Raw genomic sequence first — 20,554 nt, forward strand, 5'->3', positions numbered from 1 at the left:
GCCCCAAATGGCACACTAATGCAGTCATTTTATCCCTTTCAAGACAATATTTAAACTTGAATGATACTTTTGCACACAAGGTCTCCATGCTCATACACAGTTGGAAATTTGAGACATACTATAGGTAAAAATTAATGTCTTTCACTTGAGCTCAGTTAATGTCCTTCACTTGAGCTCTGTTTAATGTTGGCTCGCTCTTTGAGGAGAAATGGAATTGCCACATGCAATTCAAAACAACTGCAATCTGCACGGCTGACACAAGCGTCTCAGGATGCTGTGATCAGCAGCAACTGCTGTTCCTGCCACAGAGATGCCCAAGCCTCCTCAGGCAACTTGAGTTTCAGATTTAGCTCCACCCCAACAGGGTGAATCAGTTCATGCTTTCTGTTGATGATCTCAAAGAATGACATCAGCCTAACAGAAGCGCAGCATCAGGTCTGTTAAATTGCCCAGGCAGACATCTGTGCTTTCCTGCCCTGCAATGCCGCTGCAGCACCCTTCTGTAGTCATTGGGAGAAGCTTTGTCATGCTTAGAAACACATGCAACCAGCATCACTTCATGGTTGCAGCACTTTCTAATTGTTTTGGGCAATTTCTCACCTTTGGAGAGCAAATTGACTTCTCTTTACTGGAGGGATCTAAATTTAGAAGCATTGAACAAGATTTCTGTGTAGAGGAACAGAGCCTGATCAATCATGTGTGGCCGAGCAGTACCACCTTTCTTGCTTTTATACAGCTACAGACTGTGACACCAGTTACCACTGGCCTAGTCAATAGCTGAAATTCAGAAGTTCCAGCATTAAAATACATTCATCCTATTCTGTGGGAAAGACAATGAACATTTTCTATGGGTACCAAACGCCTGTACATGTCAGGAGGCTCTGACGTTGCCTTAGAGAAGCGGAACCACAGAATCACAAAAAAAGTGCACTGGCTTCCCCTGACTCAAAGAAGAATCATGAGGCAGAGAGGGGAACAAAATTCATGTCTCGACTTCTTTATCAATATCTGCTTTAAACAGCACCACAGTTACCAGCTTCTATTATTTTTGCAGTGTCTTGGAATCACACTTACTAGTGCCTTCTTGCAGTCACAAACAGCACCTAAAATACGTTATTCCCAGAGCTGAAGCTGACACCGATCCATAAAGCTGATGAGCAGAGGTGCCTGGTAATGGTCATTTTGGCTTGTAATTACAATAGAAAATTGAATAGAGAAAAAAAAAAAGGGATTAAGAATGATTTCTCAACTCAATGCAAATTATCAGTCCTAGCTCAACTCCAACTTCCCTCCCACCTAGCTCTGGACATATACTCCATTTCTCTTCTGCCGTTTGACACTCCCTTCCCACTTTGTCTGGCCTAATTATGGTGCCCATTTGCTGCCATCACTCTACCCCAGGGGTTTAACAACAAAGACCCAGAGGCACAAGAAGGTACGTTAGGCCAAAGGGAGTGCACTGCTAATGCATAAAATGTTCTCTGTCCCCAAGATATGCTCTTGCTTTCAAATGAACCAGGTATCAAGTATTTCTCCAGTTGTTGTTCATTAAATTAATAATTGGGAAAGCAACCTCTAGTTAACATCTCTAGGAAGGACACAGTATTATTCAAGGATGCAGCACTGCAGATAAGCAAAGGAAACAACGTCCGAGAAAGACTAATAAAACCTGTACATCAAATGGGAAAGAGGAAAATGTAGGAATAGGCTCAGCTGAAGGAAAAAATGGTATTGTGTGCCCTTTCTCCCTTCACAACAAGTCACAGCTCTAGACTACTGTCATTGAGGGCTGCCAGCTCAGTCCCTTGGGCAGGGCTCTGAAACAGGAGCCCAGCACTCACAAACCAGCCTCATGAAGCAGCAGAGCCCTCCATGGTCCTACTTATTTCTGAAATAAGAAACATCTGGCAGCTGGCAGTGCCCTTTTCAAAGCATTCAAGTTCAGGCAGAGGCTTTTGTGAAGAGCTGGTTGTTGAAGGCCAGGCTTTGGCTGATTTTGTGCTATGTGTGGTCCTGCCTGTGAGCCGGCAGATCAAACTGCTGAGCTTGTGCTGCAGTCACTCCAGATCTCAGTTTGGGTTTCTATCCTCTACCCAGCCACTAACTTTTCCAAAATTTGTACAGGCACTTTGTGTATTTGACACCTTGGTGCTGCAGCTGGGTCCTGCCCAGGACGAGAGGCTGGGGAGAGGCCCTGGGCAGGAAGAGCACATGGGGTTGATGGTCATCTGAAACTCATCTCTGGCCATTAATGAGATGGCCTCTGGCACAAGCAATTCCTAAATCACTGGCTGCCTGTAGTTCGGAATTTATACTGGAGGAAAAAGTTACCCTACTCACAGCCAGATTTTATTTCTCACTTCCTTAAATAGTTTCTACTGACTGATTAGACACTGAGCAAAACCAGCCTTTGCCCTGACCCGAGAGCTGCATGTTCTTCCATCCTAGCCTTGCAAGGGCTGGAGGCACAGCAGATATCTGTCCCTGCCTTCCTAGAAAGGGCTAACATTTGCTCACCTAGGCAGCTCAGAGAAAACAGAAAAAAGGACAGGAATGCACCATGATGTGTTGGAAGAACTGTGTGTACCACAGGTGATAACGTAGACAGCTAAAAGCGACACAAGTCTCGTAAGACACCATATTCTCCTTTATCTTCTTCCCGATCAAAATTTAGTGAGCTGATTCACCCTTCCCCTGGAGGAGCTGGTAGATTTATAAATGAACAAATAAGCAGGACAGAATGGTGGGAGAACCTCAGGGACTGGTACTGTAGGGCTGCAGAAACAGAGGGAAGCAGCAACTTCCATCCAACACAAGCCACAGGAGATGCCCTCCACATGTTTTTTATTCAAAAAACTAACCTGTAGCTTGTTACATTTTTCATAGGAAAAAAAAAAAGAAATATTGGGACCATTTATTTGGTTTAACTACTCTGGTCATATAAACCCACTCAAGAGATAGCTGAGGTAAGGTGGCAGAACCAGCATCTTCCAGGTGCCTGGAACAGCTTTTAAAGCTTTTAAAGAATAGTAGGCAATTTTGTTTGTCTTCATTTTTACTTAAAATAAAAAAGCTAGGACTAGAAATTATAGATCACTATATTCCTTTCCTCTTAAAGATAGTGCTATCTTCCTACCTGTCACAGAGGTCTCTGGGGGAAAAAAAAAAAAAGCACCTTTGAATTAACCCTAGAATGATTCCTTTTATTAAAGACAAGCCAATCTCAAATCCAAAGAGCATTCCTTGTAACATAATTTGGTGGGGGTTCTCAAATTCACATCTACCTCTAATTACTATTAGGCCTTCATTATACTGTAACCAAAGAAGAAAAAAGAACAAAAAACCCAACAAAACAACAAATCAAACCAAAAACCATTAAAGAAGAATTTTTTTAACCTGCTACTTTTCATAGACTTATCAAAGAACTAAAGAACACCACTACTTCTCCCAAAGGTAAGGCAAAAAATTGCCACACTATCTCAAACAAAATAGCAAAGAATCACTCCAAGGCCAAAAATTATCAACACAGCAATAAATGTCAAAAATTACTTCCTTGGCAATTTGGGGGAAATGGAAGAAAGTCTTGAGTTTACAACTGAAAGAGATCTCCCCATATTACATACAAGACATATTCCTGAGCCACAAATAACTATTTGCTGACTACTGTTAAATCACAAGTCTTCTACAAGCCAGAACCCACAAAGTACAAGCACAGGAGGTATGCAGATTACTTTGACACATCTGTCATAAACTATGGACTTTCATAAGACCACTGTAAATTCCCTATTTTTCCCATTGTGAAAGCATCATCTGAGGTGCCAAATCCATTAAGTCTCACACTGTGATAGCAGAACTTCTGTTCATATCCCCCAGCACCTCCAAAGGCTGAGCCACTGGAAAGTGGAGCTGTGAGGACAACCTTCCTCCCAGGTGGACAAGGTTACACCTTGAGGAAAACAGCAGCTGGGCAAATAATCCCAAGCAGATTCCATTCTGTTCTACCTTGGAATGTTTCCAAAGGTGTTTATACATGTTTGCCTGTTCGATGGGAAGGTGGCAATCAAATGGGTTTAATATCTTCCTCTACCATTTTATTTTAAGAATGAGGCAAGTGTCACCTCTCCACCATCCAGAACCAGCAGCTCCATGGAGTAAAGACTTCCTTCCTACCAAGAGCATAAATCACCCTCTGCCAGCAAGCTCTGGATGGTCCATTACAGCCAGTGAGATGTTATGCTTGGAACATCTGACTGCAAGTGCAGAAAAGTTGGTATCCAGGAAAGTTGGTAGTGCATGGCTGTATAAAAGCAATGATTGCTATTATACATTTTGAAATGCTTGCAGGCCTAGGAGGTAAGTGTATTATCCATCAAAAGAGACACAGAGATTCAAAGAAGCTACATGACTGTCTGTAGACCACTGACAGAGGATTTACACTTCTTCCATCTATTCCTAACATCCATTTTTAAAAACCCTTAATGCAGACTGCACACAAACTTAATTCATGTATTCCTGTTGTACCAGTCACTCGTGAAGCCACAGGCAGCTCGGCAAAATGACTCCTCACTGGCCTGCACCAAACCACTGGCAGCATCTCACCTGGCAAGAGGTCAGGATCTGCAAACATCTACTCTTGCACTTTCCATACATACAGTATTAAAGATAAAAGGGATGGTGTAGAAGCATGTCAAATTCACTCTGCATTCATGCATAAGGTGATAAAAAGCAAACTTGAGCTAATCAGGAATCAACCCTAGGGATTTGTTCCTTCACAGGAAAAAAAAAAAAAAAAATCTGTTGATGGAAAGCTTGCAGAAGCAAGCACTGGGTGCTCCCAAGTCCCACCTCACTGATGCTGGCACAGACAGATCGTGGCAGAGCTGTACCACACTCCATGTACCATCAGCATGGTCTCCTTTAGGTCACCAGCAGAAATCAGGATGGGACACATACATCTTTATCTTCTGTGGCCAAACAGGAGGGCACTGTGGAGCTGTGGGTGTTTTGCTCTGTTGCCTGTGCTACAACTTCCCAGCAAATGATGCCAAAAGTCAGGTGTCAACAGATGGTCTGAAAAACTCAGTTTTTCAGGTAAGAAAAAAGTAACTTCCCAGCTTCAAATCTGGCTCAGACACCCATCTTAATCGGTTTGCTCCTACAAAAAGAGCCACAAATTCTGTGATCTCTACAGTTTATCAGAAGTTTTATTCTTTCATCTCATTAAAAAAAAAAAAAAAATCAGCATCTTCAGTAGTGCCAGCTGCTTCAATGCCAGGCTTAGCAACAAACTGTCTTCCTAAAATAACTGTTTTCCTTGGTGATCATCTAGTTCTGATAAAATCACCCAGTTACTACTGACTAGAATTAAGCAAATTCTATACTTCACAGATAGTCAAAAGCCATGGAGATTTCCAATGCTATTTTGACCATCACTGCTGACTGCTTATTAACTACCTGACACGTTGATCTTATTTCAAGCATTCAGCAACAACAAAAACTACTTTCCAGTTCACCAGCAGCAGCACCTATCCAGGAACTGGTGTACAGGCAAACATACACCAGTCAGAAACTGAACCAAAACCCTTGAAAGTATCCTTGGCTTCCTAACCCGGGGTTATCTGAAGAGAAATCCTTGGCACCTATCTCAGATCACTCTAAAGAGATCATTCACTTTCCGTTTCTAGAAGGAAGCAAGTCCTGGTCTGTACCACTAGGTAAAACAGCCTATTTTTCAGAAATGCTGAAAATGCCTAAAAACTTTGTTACATCAATGGGAACTATGGATGCTCAACAGCTCTGGAAATCAGACTTTCCATTATGGAATAAAAGCAGAAAGTAGTCCTTTCCCAATCCCATAACCCACAGCAGGGCACAGAAGTATATTCTACCAATATTTTACTTTTTATTTTAATATCTTAAAGTAAAATTTTGATATCTACTACTTTCTTTTTCCCTGTAGACCTCAGCTATTCATTCATTCAGCTGTGTGTTTATGGTCTTTCTTGCCCAGGTTTCTAAAATTCCCTGAAGATATAAGCTCATCTTCCCAATCCTTAATCTCTGCAACTTTAAATTCCACTTGACAAGCCGATTTGAGCGGATGCAGGAGCACACACGTCTTTGAAAGAGAAATGGAACATTCCAAAAGGAAATAGGAAAGTCAACAAATTGCTCCAGGAATTAGAATAATGCTTTTGACCTTGTGGTTGTTTTCCCCTCTTCCCTTTCATTCTGTGACTGCAGGCTGTTTCACTACATGGGGAAAAAAAAGACAAAAGGAAAAAAAAAAAGTAAAATGGTAAAATTTGAACACAGGCACACTGCTTGCAGTACATAAAAGCATGATTTTTGGAAAAGCAACTCTGTTCACGGTGAGTTTGCTCTTAAGAGGTAACACAGAACAAGACGATCCCAACAAAAATCACACAATAGTTTGGCACCCTAATATTAACTAAGACCAGGTAGCCACAATGAGCATCATTATCTGCGCCAGCTATAAATTGCTTGGTCCGCATTCCACCTACCCTCTCCTACTCACCACTATATTGTGCTACTCCAGAACTTTTCAGCTTTGAGTGGGACTTAAAATATTAACTCAAATCAGAAGAAAATGGTAGAAACAAAAAGAATTTCTTTGAAAATATAATTCAGTGTTAATGTGCTGAAAATGGCAGAACAACCTGCCCCTATGAAAATTACCTACCTAGCACGACAAACTCCTGCAGGAGTTAAGATCCTGTTTGATGAGATGCTGACTATCTTCATGGTGAGCCAAATCAGAACTACTTCAGCTACAGTTGTTTTTACTCAGAGCACCACAGTCCAAACCTGTTATTTCAGACATCTACCAAGAAAAAAAAAGAAATCTGATGCAAGAGGATAGTTCTTGTATTTGCTTTTTCAATTCAGAATGGCAATCATGTACAGGCTGAGGAAGGTTTCTTCTTTCTCTTGAGCCTGTTGGCTGGCACAGCAAGCACCCTGGGAAGGCTTTCGTGTTTCTTCCAACCCCACCAGGGACCCACAGCAGATCCGCTCGCGGCACTCAACACAGCAGAAACACGGCCGGTGAGGCATGCAGGGTGCCCGCAAAGGGCTGCCCCCCTTCCTCCAGCTTTCACTAAACAGAGTCTTTCTGGCTTATTACTCTCTCCCTGCAGCAAACATTAACAGAAGCAGCACAGAAAAACCTTGCTGCTAAGGATTAAGAGCATCAGTCCTGACCTCCTCTCTGTGTGGAAGGAATTCAAGTGGGCCCTCAGGAAAATGAAAGCAGGACTTATTTTAAATGGACCTTTTATGAAAATGACTGTGGTTTCCAGCTTGTCAGATAAATAGCCTTATTCACCTTGCCGTGCCTTTGAAGCAGGTATTGTTCTGGAAGTGTTGTGGCATATGATTTTTACTAGGCATACTTTCTAACTGTGCTGATACTACTGTAGAATATTATAAAAGGCAATTGTTCCCCAGAAAGGTCCATAAGATGTGATTTATTAATGAAATGCCAAACCTGGGAAACGAGGCAAAGGTCTCGGGAGTGCAGGGTAAAGTAAATAGCATGACAGAATACACATAATGAGTGCTAGCAAAAACAACAGAAGCATGCACACAAAGAGAAGATGCAAATGTATTTCTCTCCTTGATGCTATTAAACATTGTCAGATAAGAAATATAATCTGCGAGTGACTGAGGAATATGCTTAGATGATATTCATGCATATAAACCACCAGATAAATGGCAATATGATGCCAATTACAGCACAAATTAAAGTCATAATAATTTGGTATAAAATGCCTCTTCTTGGCTAAGAAGCAGTATGCAGAGAAATATAGAGGCAGCGGTACCTTAAAATTAGACCTGAAGTAAAAAACAACCAATTGTAACATATGAAACAAAAGGATAATAATATATATCTCAGTTGCATGTTATGAATATAACTTGAAAATCATCACAGTTTCCTGTACCGTATGTAGCCATGTCTCACACAGCAGCAAAGAATGTTCTTTAAAAAGATATATCTTAGAGGACACGAGAGGGGTTTTTTTAAATTGATGTGAAACATAAGTAGCACTCCCTCCTCAGACATGAGCAAACTGTTGCACACCATTACATGTTCCTGACAAACAAGCAGAAGGTGCTGTGAACCACCATAAGGTACCACCATAGCATTGGTCATGAGTATTAATGCAAGAAGAGGGCCAAGCAGTATGAGGTGCAATAAATTCCCCCAGACTGGTCAGGTACAAAAGCTACTGTTTCAAAGTAGTTTTCCAGATCAACTTGCTCTCAATTAACCCATTGCACACACAAGAGTTTTTCCACCATCAGCCCTCCACGTATCAGGTACCACATACGAAGTGGAATCTGATCCATCATATGCTGTGTAAATACCTTCCCAGCCACAACTACAGGACAAGCTGCATTTTAATCACACTGCTAATTAAGCAGCATTTGCAAGAGCATGCCCAGCCTTTGTCACATCCCTGGCACGCTACTCAAAGCCCAGACTGGGTGAGGAAGTTCACCGCAAAGAGCTGAGCGGAATGTGGGGATTCCAAGACCTGACAGTGACTCCTGGTGCCTTGGCTAAAACAGCTCAAGAGAGGCCAATTTGCAGAGCATGCTGTGCATCTGTGTGGTGAAAAAATCAAGTCTCAAAAGGTTTCAAAGTGCTGCTTAATGATGGACTGCAACTTTGCCACAATTAGTCACTATGAAAAAATCTTGGCCAGAGATGACAGCAAGGTCCTTTACAGCCACAGTGGGAGGTGTGCCAAGGAACAGGCCTTTTATTTATTCCCATCAGGCCTCCTGAAAACAGACATTAACCATCATGTGTGATAGGGATGGCTATAGCAAGAGATGAGCATGGCTGTGCACCTAAACACTGTGCAGAGCAACAAGTCCTTCTTGGAGAGCTGCTCACAGGGTGCTATTTGGCCAATAAGCAAGAGGGGTTAGCACTAGGCACATGAAACAACCCAGCGAATGAAAGTTATATACAAGGAATTAACAAAGTAATTTTTCAAGCGACTTCTTCAATGTGTAAGAAGAACAGCAGCGAAAGTGCATGAGGAGGATGAGGAGGAAGGCTTGTCTCTCCAAACAATAATGAACTGGGGAGTTGCCTTCTCTGTTTCTGCAGTTTTCAGCATAAAACCCCCCATCTAGTAACAGACATGTTCCAAGCAAAGCACAGTTTCTTTTCCTTCTAAGGTATAACAACATTCACAAAATGAAATGGAATAAGAAACCTTCACGCCTTAGATGTCCTTTATCAGCACTACACATACATGCCAACAGGGTTATTACCCTAATCAAACACGTCAGCAACAAATTAGCCCTGTTTAAAATTCAATGGCACCAAAGGCAGAAATCCAATACATGCATTCTCTAATTACAGTCCATGTAATATATTCTGAGAGTCTCCTGTGAGCTTGTTTTGTGGATGCACACGCATCACCTCTTGCCACTGAAAATCAGCTCAGTGTTCACTACACAAATGTCTACACTTGTGCCAAAATCATTTCTAGCATTTCCATTCTCCATGCCGCAGAAAGTGTTAGTGCCAATGAGAATGCATATGAGGTTCTGTCCTCTCATACCCCGCACACCTACACACTCAAATGAAAGGCATACAAACTACATGCCTGTTCACTCTAAAACCATTCCTTAGAAAATTGCAAGCTACTGCTTTCAGGTTAGACTTTGCAACGAAAAAAGGAGAGAAAAACGGCTGCTAAGAGAGTTTTGTGTGTTTGTTCCAAAAAGAAAGCAGAACACTTACACTTTATGATACGTGAAAAATCAACTGATGCATCTCATGCTGCCTACAAGCTGCAAAATACTGAGAAAAAGCCTGTCTGGGGCTTGACTGAAGCATGGTCCTTCTTGAGGTGACCAATGTCATGTGAAAGGCTACTGCTGTTGCATTTGGAAAGAAGCTTTCTTAAGAGCCTAACATAATGAATTGTGCCTGCAGTTCATGTGTCCTGAACTTCCCTCTCCTCACTGTAGAAGACATTCCTGAGAGTGTCTGAAGCCAAACAGGATAATTTATTTCCAGGAAATATGCCTCTTCCTACTGTTTGCTTTCCTCAATAATTCATACTACTCAGCACAACACAATCATCTTCATACCACTTAGTGGCAGTATCACAATTGAGACTCAAAAAAAAAAAAGAAAATCATTTCAGAAATTTAGAATTTCTTGAAAAGTAGAATACTTCAGCTACCTCTAATTATACCTAGGGCTGGGGGAAGCATGTCCAAGTTGACCCCCAGAAACTGTTGTTCCATGTTCACAGTGGTTTTGCTGGGAGGCTGTGAGCAGAGAGTGGTTAGAGCACTTTGTCAAGATGGTTCTGGTTTTACCTACGTTAGATGCAAAAGCAGACCACTTCAGATCCAATTTATTGCATGTTTGGGGTTATCAAGGATAAACACAAATGAATCTACAAGATTAATTTCAAAGCATCCACTAAGTAAACGCCTGAAAAGTCAAATTCATGTTGCTTAATGCAACATTAACAGTGGTTAAGAGTAAAGCAGTGAACTTATTCTCACAAAAAATTAGAAGCTGCAGTTTCAAATCAAACAGTATTCATAAATCCAGACTGAATTGTTTTGCCTTTAAGAAAAAAAAACAGAAGGAATAAAATATTATAAAATCTAGGCATTTAATGCACAAAGTGTTTTGAAATATTTTGTTTTGCAATTTGACAGAAGACAAACAATTCAATTACCCAAAGGAATCCTTCTGGATTATTGTTTTATCCAGAATAAAATAACACAAAACGTCTTTGGATAAGATTTTTTTTTCCCAGCATACCAACAACATTTATCTTACACACAGTACCATTTTCAACAACAGGAGAAGAAATAAAAAGCAACCGAAACTTCAAAGAACACAGGATAAGATGTTTCAGAAGTGTTCAGTACTGGGCTAGTAAGAATTTTATCATTAACTTCCCTGGGAACAGGATTAGGTCTAACACAAACACTTCTGAGTATCTCTAGCAGTAAGTAATAGAAGCAGGAGGAATGTACAACCGGCAGGTAGAACTAGTGAATACCTACTAGGGTATTTTCCCATATTTCCCATACAGCATCTGTCAATGTATAATCTAAATTAATGACTGCAGTCTGGTTCATTTTCTGTCTCTTATCAGGAGCACAGGGAAGACTGCCAAGGTAGACTGAAGGATGTACATGACCTGCATGTTTTAGCATAACAGGTATTAAAAACCTGTCACTCCCCTACAGTGCTTTCCAGTGATACATATATTTAAGTAAGAGAAAGTTTTGTACTATTTCAAAAATTATTACCAACACCTTTCCTAAAGAAGCTTCCACAACACAACTGAGGAGGAAAAGCTTGTAACTCCCTATGATCCACAAAAAACCCTCTTTCATGTAAGTGCATACCTGATCTCAAATAAGTCTAGTACAACCTCACTTTCATTTCTGCAATATGATTAATGGTGGATCTGAAATGCTGAAATGTGAAGCATGGCTTACCAACTATATTATTTACACTAAATAACAATTTCCAGATCATTTCAGATTCCCCACATTCCATTACTCTGTTGATGGGAAATTGTCTCATCAAGATGTATCCAACGTTTAGGTTTTAGAAGCATAGCAAAGGTACAAATACAATAATTGATTTTATTTTCAAATGGCTCTGCAGATGACAGTTTCCAGTCCTGTTTGAAGCAAGTGTCAAAGAGCCTAATGATTATGGGAGAGGCAGAGACGCTAAACAACTTCAGTGGGGTTTGGATCATTAACAGTAATCGAATGCAGGACTCCAGGCCAAGTTTTGCCCTCAAATAAGACCAATTAGAGACTGAGACATTCAACTAGAGGGACATTTTCATCTGTTAAGCTTGCCTACATTAGTTATGTAGGGGCATGGATTTTTCACCTCAATCAAATGCATTTGAGAGGAAAACTTGTGCTCAGTGACCATTTCACCTGAAGATTAGGAAACAAAAGATTTTAAACAAAATGTGGTCTTGCATGTCTTTTAGTGTTACCTTGAATGCAGCTATGCAGTGTAGGCTGAGCAATGTCATCACCAGCACCAGGAACACTGTGGCTAAGTTTCTTGCATCCCAGATGGACTCGATCAAAGGGATGCTGCCGACCTGCCAGTCGTAGCACAGGGTGATCGGTGCCAGCAGAAGCCACGCATTAAAGGCCAGAAGGTAGGAATAAGTTAGAAACCTGCAAAAGAAAACAGGTAACATAATACATGGAACGACTGCCAACACATGAAACATTTTCCTTTGGCAATTACCACATACTCTATGGGAGGAATTAAAAAAAAAAACAAAACACCACAACAAAAAACTGCACGCATAGGCAATACCATACCTCTCTGTCAATAAAGAGATGCTAACACAGGTGAGAGGCACTTCAATAGGTTATTTAAGGAAATAACATGAGATCAATATGGTTTCTATGTACCAGCCTTTGGAAAACTAACAGATCTTCATCTCCCACTTGAATGTTAGATTTTTGAAGTGACTTTCTACCAGCTTCAAAGATAAATGAATAATGACTAAGCAGATACACACATTTATTGAACTGTTACACAGTTCACTGCATCACTCCTGCAATACACCATATCACACTAGCTGTTTAAGTTAGAATTCAGGATTTCTCCTATGTGCGGAATATTCAGCAATTAAAGTCAGACCTCTCTGTCTTTTCTCTTTGCATTTTGGCATAGAGAGAAAATAAAGAAGAAAGGAGGCACAGAGTGATTCTTGGCTGATCCCATCACAGCTTATTAGGGCTGGGGACAGCTTGAATGAGATGTGCCACAGAAGCGATGGCGAAGTAGGGAGCCTTTCAAATTGTTGTAATCTTCATTAATTGGTATTCTCAATAGAGAGGAAATCAATGGGGAATGGAAGTGGGGAACATGCTGCCCTCTGGGAAGTATGCAGGCTTTCAGAAGACTGAACAAGAACAGCATGTTTGCAATTGGGCTAAAAAAAACCAAGAAAAAAAATAAAAAGAAAACAAGAAAAGAAAAAAAAAAATCAACTCCCCAGTCTTTTGCTGTTTGGCACACACTTGCCCAAAAGGGCATCCCTCTCAAACCACATTTACAAAAGTTCAAATACTTTTATATGCAAGAGGCTGCAGATTATTCCAGCAATCGTGAAGTCAACCAAGAAAAATTGCGACAGCCTTACAACAGACAAACCCTTCCTTGGCTCGCAAATGGAAAAATCCACATTGTACACAGCACCAAAGATGGCAAATATTCAAAGAGAAATGAAATTTTATTCTATCCTGCATAGGATTTCTTCCATCTGAGCCTGCTTTGACTGTTGTTATCACACCCAGTTGCCATGGTACCTTAGCAGGTTTATTAAAATGGTAACAAAGGATGCCCGAGAGATGTCAAGCCATGTAAACAGAGGATTGTTTCACTCGCCACTTACAAACATGCCTCTTGGGGTCAAAATGCAGCCCCTTACAACAGCACTTACAACATTGTATTGTATTTGTTATAATGTTGTAACGTTTGTTCGCAGTCAGGTATTGGGCCAAGACACAGCGATGAAACAGGCCTAAATTTTTGTGAAAACATTTTTAAATAATCACAAACAGTTAGGGTATCAGTTTCTCTTCTCATCTGAAAAACAAACATCTCCAGCAGCACAGCCACCCAAAGCAGGGAGGCTTACACAGCTGGAATAACGTTTCATTGTAAACAGTGGAAAAGGCACATTCTCATTTCCCCACATATCTAAGTTCCCAATTCTGATGGAAATGGAATATTCCCACATTTTTAAGGTTTTCAGCCATTTGGTATATTTCTCTTCCAACCCCCCATTTTCCTTCTCTTTGCCACTCTGCAGTAGTAAACAAGGGGAAAAGTCAGAGAAAATCCATCTTCTCTCTTAACCAAGGCAGCGATTAAAAAGCCAGTTTCTATTTAAGAAACCATCCCTCAAAACCATTTTGATTGTTCACTATTTCTAAAGAAACAAATACATCTTTTCTAGTCACCAAGCCAATCTTTTCTGGCCCACATTACAGAGAAACACAGCAATACAAAATCTGGTGGATTTAATTAATCACACCAAGGTGCTCACTCGTGATGTTATTATGTGTGGCCTGGCCCCACTTCTGCTCGGCCACAATACAAAATGGACTTCTGTATCAGCCTCAATACAACATCAGCTCAGGAAAGGTTGCCAGCATTTATTTACAGCTACTTATTTAAAAGCCAAACTGAGATCCATTTCTAGCTTTACTTCTATAAGAAAAAGCATGTTTATCTATGTCAATCTGAACAATGTTGTGGCATACGATATTGTTACATGTGTGTATATTAGACAGGATTTTCAGAAGCATTGAGATAGTTTTGCATTTGATGCCTCAGAAGAGCCCCGTTTTTAGAGGGAGTGTCCTTTTATGCCCTGGCATATTAACATTTTCAATAAGCATCACAATATTCATGGAAGTTTGGATGCAAACCACAACACATACCAAAAGCCCTCCCCTACTTACTCAGACTGGGCTGCTGGGTTCGAAGGAATGAGATGACATCTGGGATCTTTGCAAACTGCAGCATTGCAGCTAAAGTGGACTAGTTGCTTTTCTGCATCTTCACTGATAAGGCAGGAGCTGATAAATTGTTACGCAGCACAGAAGAGATAAACACAGCTTGCTGCCATAATAAATTGAGTCAGTTTAACAAATTTTAAGAGGAATTCAGGATATCCAGATTAGTGTGCATTAATGCATTTCTGCTGGAAGGTTAGGACAAACTGCTGTTGAAGACGAGAAGACATGCTCCAAGACATGCACGGATTGGGAGAGGTTTATAAACAAGTCTCTCTTTCCATGTGCTTGTGGGGTTTCCATCTTCCTTGGGAGCCACGTGCACAACTTGTTGCCAGAGGCAGGTCCCAGAGGAGATGAACAATCACTCTGTTCCATTACAGCAATAATTAGTGTCTTAAATACATTATGCCAACAGCGCTAGACTATTTTAAAGCCTGTGACAGTCATTACCATCTATTCACGGTTAACTGGTTCACTTCTCCAGACACCCTACTGGAGAAACCTTGGCCATGCCTCTCATCATCAAGCCCGAAGACGCTCACTGAACGTGCATGTGCCATCAGCAGGCACGGAAGCAAGATCCAGGAGGGCGCTGCCTGATTTTAGGAGGCGTTTGTTAAGCTGCAAGAAAGCCTTGAGGGAGCTCTGATCCAGACAAAAGTTTGGATGCGCTCTCAGCATTGGTAACATCTCCTTGAATGTGGTAGATGGCTGTATAAAATAAAGCACTACAAACTATTGCTATTCTAGGTACTAGAAACAGAAAAATAACAGGATGCTAATAATAGTTACTGACAATTCAGTGCTGGTTTTTACTTATGGCTCTGAAAAGCATGTAATATTCTTTTACTTGTATCACAAGGCTAACCAGGGAGAAAGCTAAATGCAGGAGAAACTTTGGAAGAACCCTCTCACCAAAGCTGACACCTCAAGGAAATAATTTGCAAATTTTGAAAATACTCGAAGATTCATGGAATCATTCCAGGAGCTAATTACATCTCAGCGGCCTACCTGCACAGGGCAACAAAAGTATTTTCATTTAATTACTTGACTAAGTGAATTACATTTTAAATTAATGATCTTTTGTATATTGCTCTTCATGTCTGCTGGAATTCCAAGGCAGAAAAATCCCTGCTTGTATCATCTCCCACTCAGTTAATCCCAGGCAAGACTGGTGAGGTGATTGGAAGAACCTGCCTCTTAATTGGTAATCAGTTTTCCCCCAGGTTGGGTAACAGCATTCACATTACAGCAGAGTCTTTTTTTTTTTTGATTTGCAAATTGAACATGGAAATTGAAGTTTCAGCAGGTATTCAAGTGTTTCTTTTCGCTTCTCAGCATCTCTGGCATGTTCAGAAAAACACAGCTCCTCCTGCAGGTAGCAGGTGTTGTCATGGCAATCTAGTTTGCTTAGTTTTAAATTTTTTAGTTTAAATGTACTGTTGCACACTTTGAGACAAATACAGGATGACTCATATCTAGAGCCTGTTGCAGAAAACAACTATCTGAACTGATTGCTTCTGCTGCAAAAATGAAAGTAAAGGGTACTACTTTCATTTCAAATCCACAAACAATACGACAGAAAAATACTTGAGGGATTGTCTGTTACCCTTTGCTGTAATAGAGACTAATGAGCTTGGAAAAGCCTTAGTCTCAGCTCTGCCGAACCCAGACAATCAGAGTGCATGACGATTGTGAGACAGCTAAAAAAATACAAGATTTATAGAAATTTATGAGGAGTTTCATTTGCTTTCTGATTTTGGAGCATTTTAGGCCTTTTTTCCCTGGCTCCCAGGTACTGATACAGATTTCTTTCTAAAGCTGTGCTACACAAGTGATCACAAGACTCAGACTGTGCCTCACCGAAGCTGCATACCAAAGCAGGGACCAGTGACTCTATTCTTTCTAGGTGCCTACAGTGGTGCAGCCTACAACCTACTCAGTTCTGGGACAACCCATCCCTGACAACCAACCTTACCCCCAAAGACCCAGCAGAGTATCCACCTGCAAGTGGAAGATCTTGTCGCACTGGGTATTTTAGTAAGGCAAAGGCAAAATATTCTTCTGGATGGGAAAAAAATGGACCTATCTGGAAGACATGATAATAGTGCACTTAACTGGTATTTGGAAAAAGAAGGGGGTGTAGGAAGAAGCAGGGGGGATCTGAAACAGAAGCAAGAAGATAGTCGTTGCCCTTTCAGAAGTCACAGACCTTATTAATGCTCTTCTGAGCTGATGACCTCCACACTACCAGGGACTCAGAGAAGTTTTGGTTCACTGTAAGGGAGAGAAATGCTCCTTTATCATGGAAAAGAGCTTCTCACTTGCATTAACAGCTGAACTGATTTCAGCTCAAGGCTCTCTTCATCCTCTACAAAGCCCTAAAACCAAGTGTGTTTGATGAGCTGCTTCACAATAATGTCCTCCTAGGACACATGTGGCTGCAATTATAACCAGGTGGTGGTATTTAAGGATATTGTCTTAAAATTGTATATATTTGTGCTTCCCCTGGGGAGCTACCAGTCCAGTCATACCTTCTCACATTGAGTTTATTTTCCTGCTCTATATATTGTCAGCCTAAACATTTTCTTTTCATAGCCTTAGAAGAAAAAAAAAAAAAAAATCACAGTGTCTATCCAGCACATTCAGTGACAGTGGGGTAAGACTACACAAACAAGCAACAGACAGACTAATTCCAATTTAACATCCAAATGTGAGTATCAGCTAGACAGAAAATGCTCGTAACTAGAAAAACTGCCTGTGTATTCCCTTTCATCAAAACTTCTGCATCTAGGGGAAAAGAACTGCCAGTCGGTAGAGGAGAGGAGTAGGAAAGACAAAGATACAGATAAACAGACAGCTGAAGCTTGATGAATAGCAAGGTAACTTCTCTGGAAGGTGCGTTTGTGTGCACCAGGGGCACAGGGGGAAAGGCAGACTATGTTGTCCTCTATAGCTTCACAGCCTGAAAAGCTTTGATCTGGTGAACGGTTCGCTCTCAGTTGTTTCAACTCTGTGGCTAGGAATCTGAAAAATATCAAATTTTTGAAGAGTAAAGAATTTCAAAGAGCCTGTGAATTTCCAGTGAAACCCGAGCCCACTGTCAGAGTCTCAATGCTGGAAAACCTGGGATTGATCTTGTACTGTTTTCCCTCCGCAGACCTGTGCGTGCTGTGGGTGAGAGTGTGCCTTGTGATCAAACATGATCCTCAGCTCGCCACCGACAGCAGCACGCTCCAGAAGTCATGCAGCCGAAAACTCCCAGCCACTGGTGGGCAGCTGCTTCAGAAGAGGCTCACCGAGGCAGCTAGGGATGAAGGGTCCTCTGGACAGCCACTGAGATACTGGTGGCTGATCCTCAGGAAATTAAAAACCAGACCTCATAAACCCGCTGTGATAACGTTCCTGGAAAAGGTCCATTGTACCCCAGAGCACTACCTACCCCACGCTGGCGGGAGCCAAAGGGATGTCCTGGACATGCTGCTTTGAATTGGAGACTGGCCATGGTCTAGCCCTCCTGCATGGAAATGTTTTGAAAAGCAAAATGCATTGCCTATAGGAGTCAATGGTGTCTGCTTTGGCTGCACCCCCTCCACTCCATATGCAGCAAGCTTTTGGCAGCGAAGGCTTGTTGTGTAACCAGCGTTTGCAGCAAGCACCATGACCCAATAAAATGCCTATCAACCTGATTTCCAGAGAAGTACTACCTACCTGGGTTTGTACATTAAACCAAGAAAACTGAGATGCTGAACACTTTCACGTGGCTCGGGGAAAGCAGGTTCCTCTGGGAACCTGCTACTGTAGGATGGCCTTTGCTTTGTAGCACCATCTTCCAGACAGGCTTCCCCTCGACGCCCAGCCCCCTTGGAATAAAGAATAGATTTTACACTTCATGTATGGACTGTCTGTCCCCTCGGTGGTCATGACAGCAATTCTGATCAACACTGTTGTTCTCCCTTTTGTCTAGAAGTGAGGCCTGAAGGTGCCCACAGGACTTACATGTAGGGCTGAAGTTAAACACCTTTGGGCACACGATAGAAAGCACTGACAAAATAGGCAGAACTTTTCCACTCAGGAAACATGTGCAAGCCCGGCTAATTAAGAACTGATACGCCACAGAGGTCTATTTTAATGCCAGTTTCTAGCCTCAGGTTCACAAAAATCCCATACCAGAGTAGTTGCTGCACTTGACATCTATTGCCTTGGCAGAACTGGCTGGCACAGAGACACACTTCTCCAGCACAGGTCTGCTGTGTGCCTCTCCGTAGTTCATTCCCTTTGAAGTTACAACCAGGATGATTAAATGCATTGCTCAGAAAACAGTCACAAATCTCTATGAAAAGGAATATGTGCCAGTTTTTATGTACAAGCATTTCTTCAGCTTTCTGCGGCACTGAATTCTCATTTACTTGATTGAAACAGCAAAGAAATACAGAAAGCCAGCTTACAGAAACAGCAGTTCAACCACAGGACAATGTTATCTCAAGGCAGTCTTAGTAGAAATGCATTAACTATTTAATGCAACACCACAAATCAGGATTCTTCATGCCCAGAGTGATCAGCCAAGGGAGATCACAGGCCAACTGCCAGCAGAAACTAATATAGCTTGATGCCTAAAGATACAGTTTAGAAAAACATACCTTCTCAGTTTGAAATTACTGGTAGGATTTAATCTGTTTCACACACCTTGAGACGTGCTGTACAATGGACTTTTCCCTTGTCTTACTATGGTGTTAGTAACACAGTCTGTTTATCCAGAGGCCTCCTACTTCTTTCCCCTCAAGAATGGCAGAAGAAAGAAACACTGTGCAAAACGTCTGAAGCATGACAGCCCACTGCTCAATGCCCTGCTAACACTCGAGCTGCACTTCAGTACACTGTTTACCTAAAGCTGGGTAGCTCTTGAAACCTTTCTAATTGCATTCTTCCTCAACTTTCATCTAATACAAACAAGAATGTTTTAACAGAGGTTTGGGACTGGGTTTTCTATTGCAACAGCTTACCCATAGCAGATTTTGGGACGGTAAGTCACAATGACTGGAAGCCTGTGTTCTTTAAGGTAGATCACTGGAGAAGGTACGTCCTCTCTGCAGCATACAACAGTCTGTACGGACAGGCTGTAATGTCAGGGCTTACAAATAGCAGGATTGCCAACACCTCCATTTCTGCCTCCACTGAGAAAAGGAATGAATGATGGACAGATTCCATCTTCTCAGATCACCCATGCCAAGCAACACACTGAAGGACATGGAAATGTGGCTTTCATTTACGTCACTGTAAGTCTTCAGGTATTTGGGAACATTAGAAAAAAACATTACCTTTCAGGGACTGAAGCATTCATATTCTGACTTCCAAAGCATTTATTTGCATCCCCATTCACTTGTAATCTTAAGGACAGTAATTTAGTGAATACACTGAACAGATGATTTTTTCTTTTTAAAGACTGAAAAACTGTCACTATTTCAGCATATTTCATCTTCCAATGGTTAAATAAATCATTATCTGTCTACTTTAATTTATGCATTTGTGTCATGCAAGATTGGAGACAGGTTACACAGAACATATAGTCATGTTCTTAGGCCAAACTGGGCCACACCAAAGGTCTGTCCAGACCAGGATCCTCTCTCCAGCAGTGACCAAAAATTAATGCCAAGCAAAGCATATAAGAACATAAATTTCTTCCAGTTTCTAGATAGCATGATGTCCCTGAGTTGGATGTAGTTTCTGCATATTTAGTAGCCTGGATTTCTTTTTTTAACTTGGCAAATCTCTCTTTGAGCCTGCATAAACTTTCAGCACACCCACAGCATCCTGCAGGAAGGAACTCCCCAGCTCAACTACTTGTTGCAAGCCACCTCCTTGCCTTCCTTTGCACTGGCTCCTCTTAGATTCATTTGATACACCTTAATTTCTATATGCTCCCCTCCTCCACACAATCATAGATGCATAGACCTCTTAC

At 41.4% G+C, this 20,554-nt stretch overlaps 1 protein-coding gene across 2 annotated transcripts in view; it reads right to left on the reverse strand.

Annotated features, from left to right (window-relative positions):
- TMTC1 (transmembrane O-mannosyltransferase targeting cadherins 1) overlaps positions 1–20,554 on the reverse strand; it is a 185,248-nt gene that overhangs the window by 64,146 nt on the left and 100,548 nt on the right. The window contains exons 9-10 of one of the 2 annotated variants that reach the window (XM_074826225.1): positions 14,539–14,655; positions 12,042–12,231 (exon numbers count right to left, since the gene is read on the reverse strand). In XM_074826225.1, the coding sequence (XP_074682326.1) occupies positions 12,042–12,231; positions 14,539–14,655 (307 nt within the window). The remainder of the gene's footprint in view (positions 1–12,041; positions 12,232–14,538; positions 14,656–20,554) is intronic. The other variant, XM_074826224.1, reaches the window with a different exon arrangement.

This window comes from Strix aluco, chromosome 5, assembly GCF_031877795.1.
Source record: "Strix aluco isolate bStrAlu1 chromosome 5, bStrAlu1.hap1, whole genome shotgun sequence".
Taxonomy (NCBI): Eukaryota; Metazoa; Chordata; class Aves; order Strigiformes; family Strigidae; genus Strix; species Strix aluco.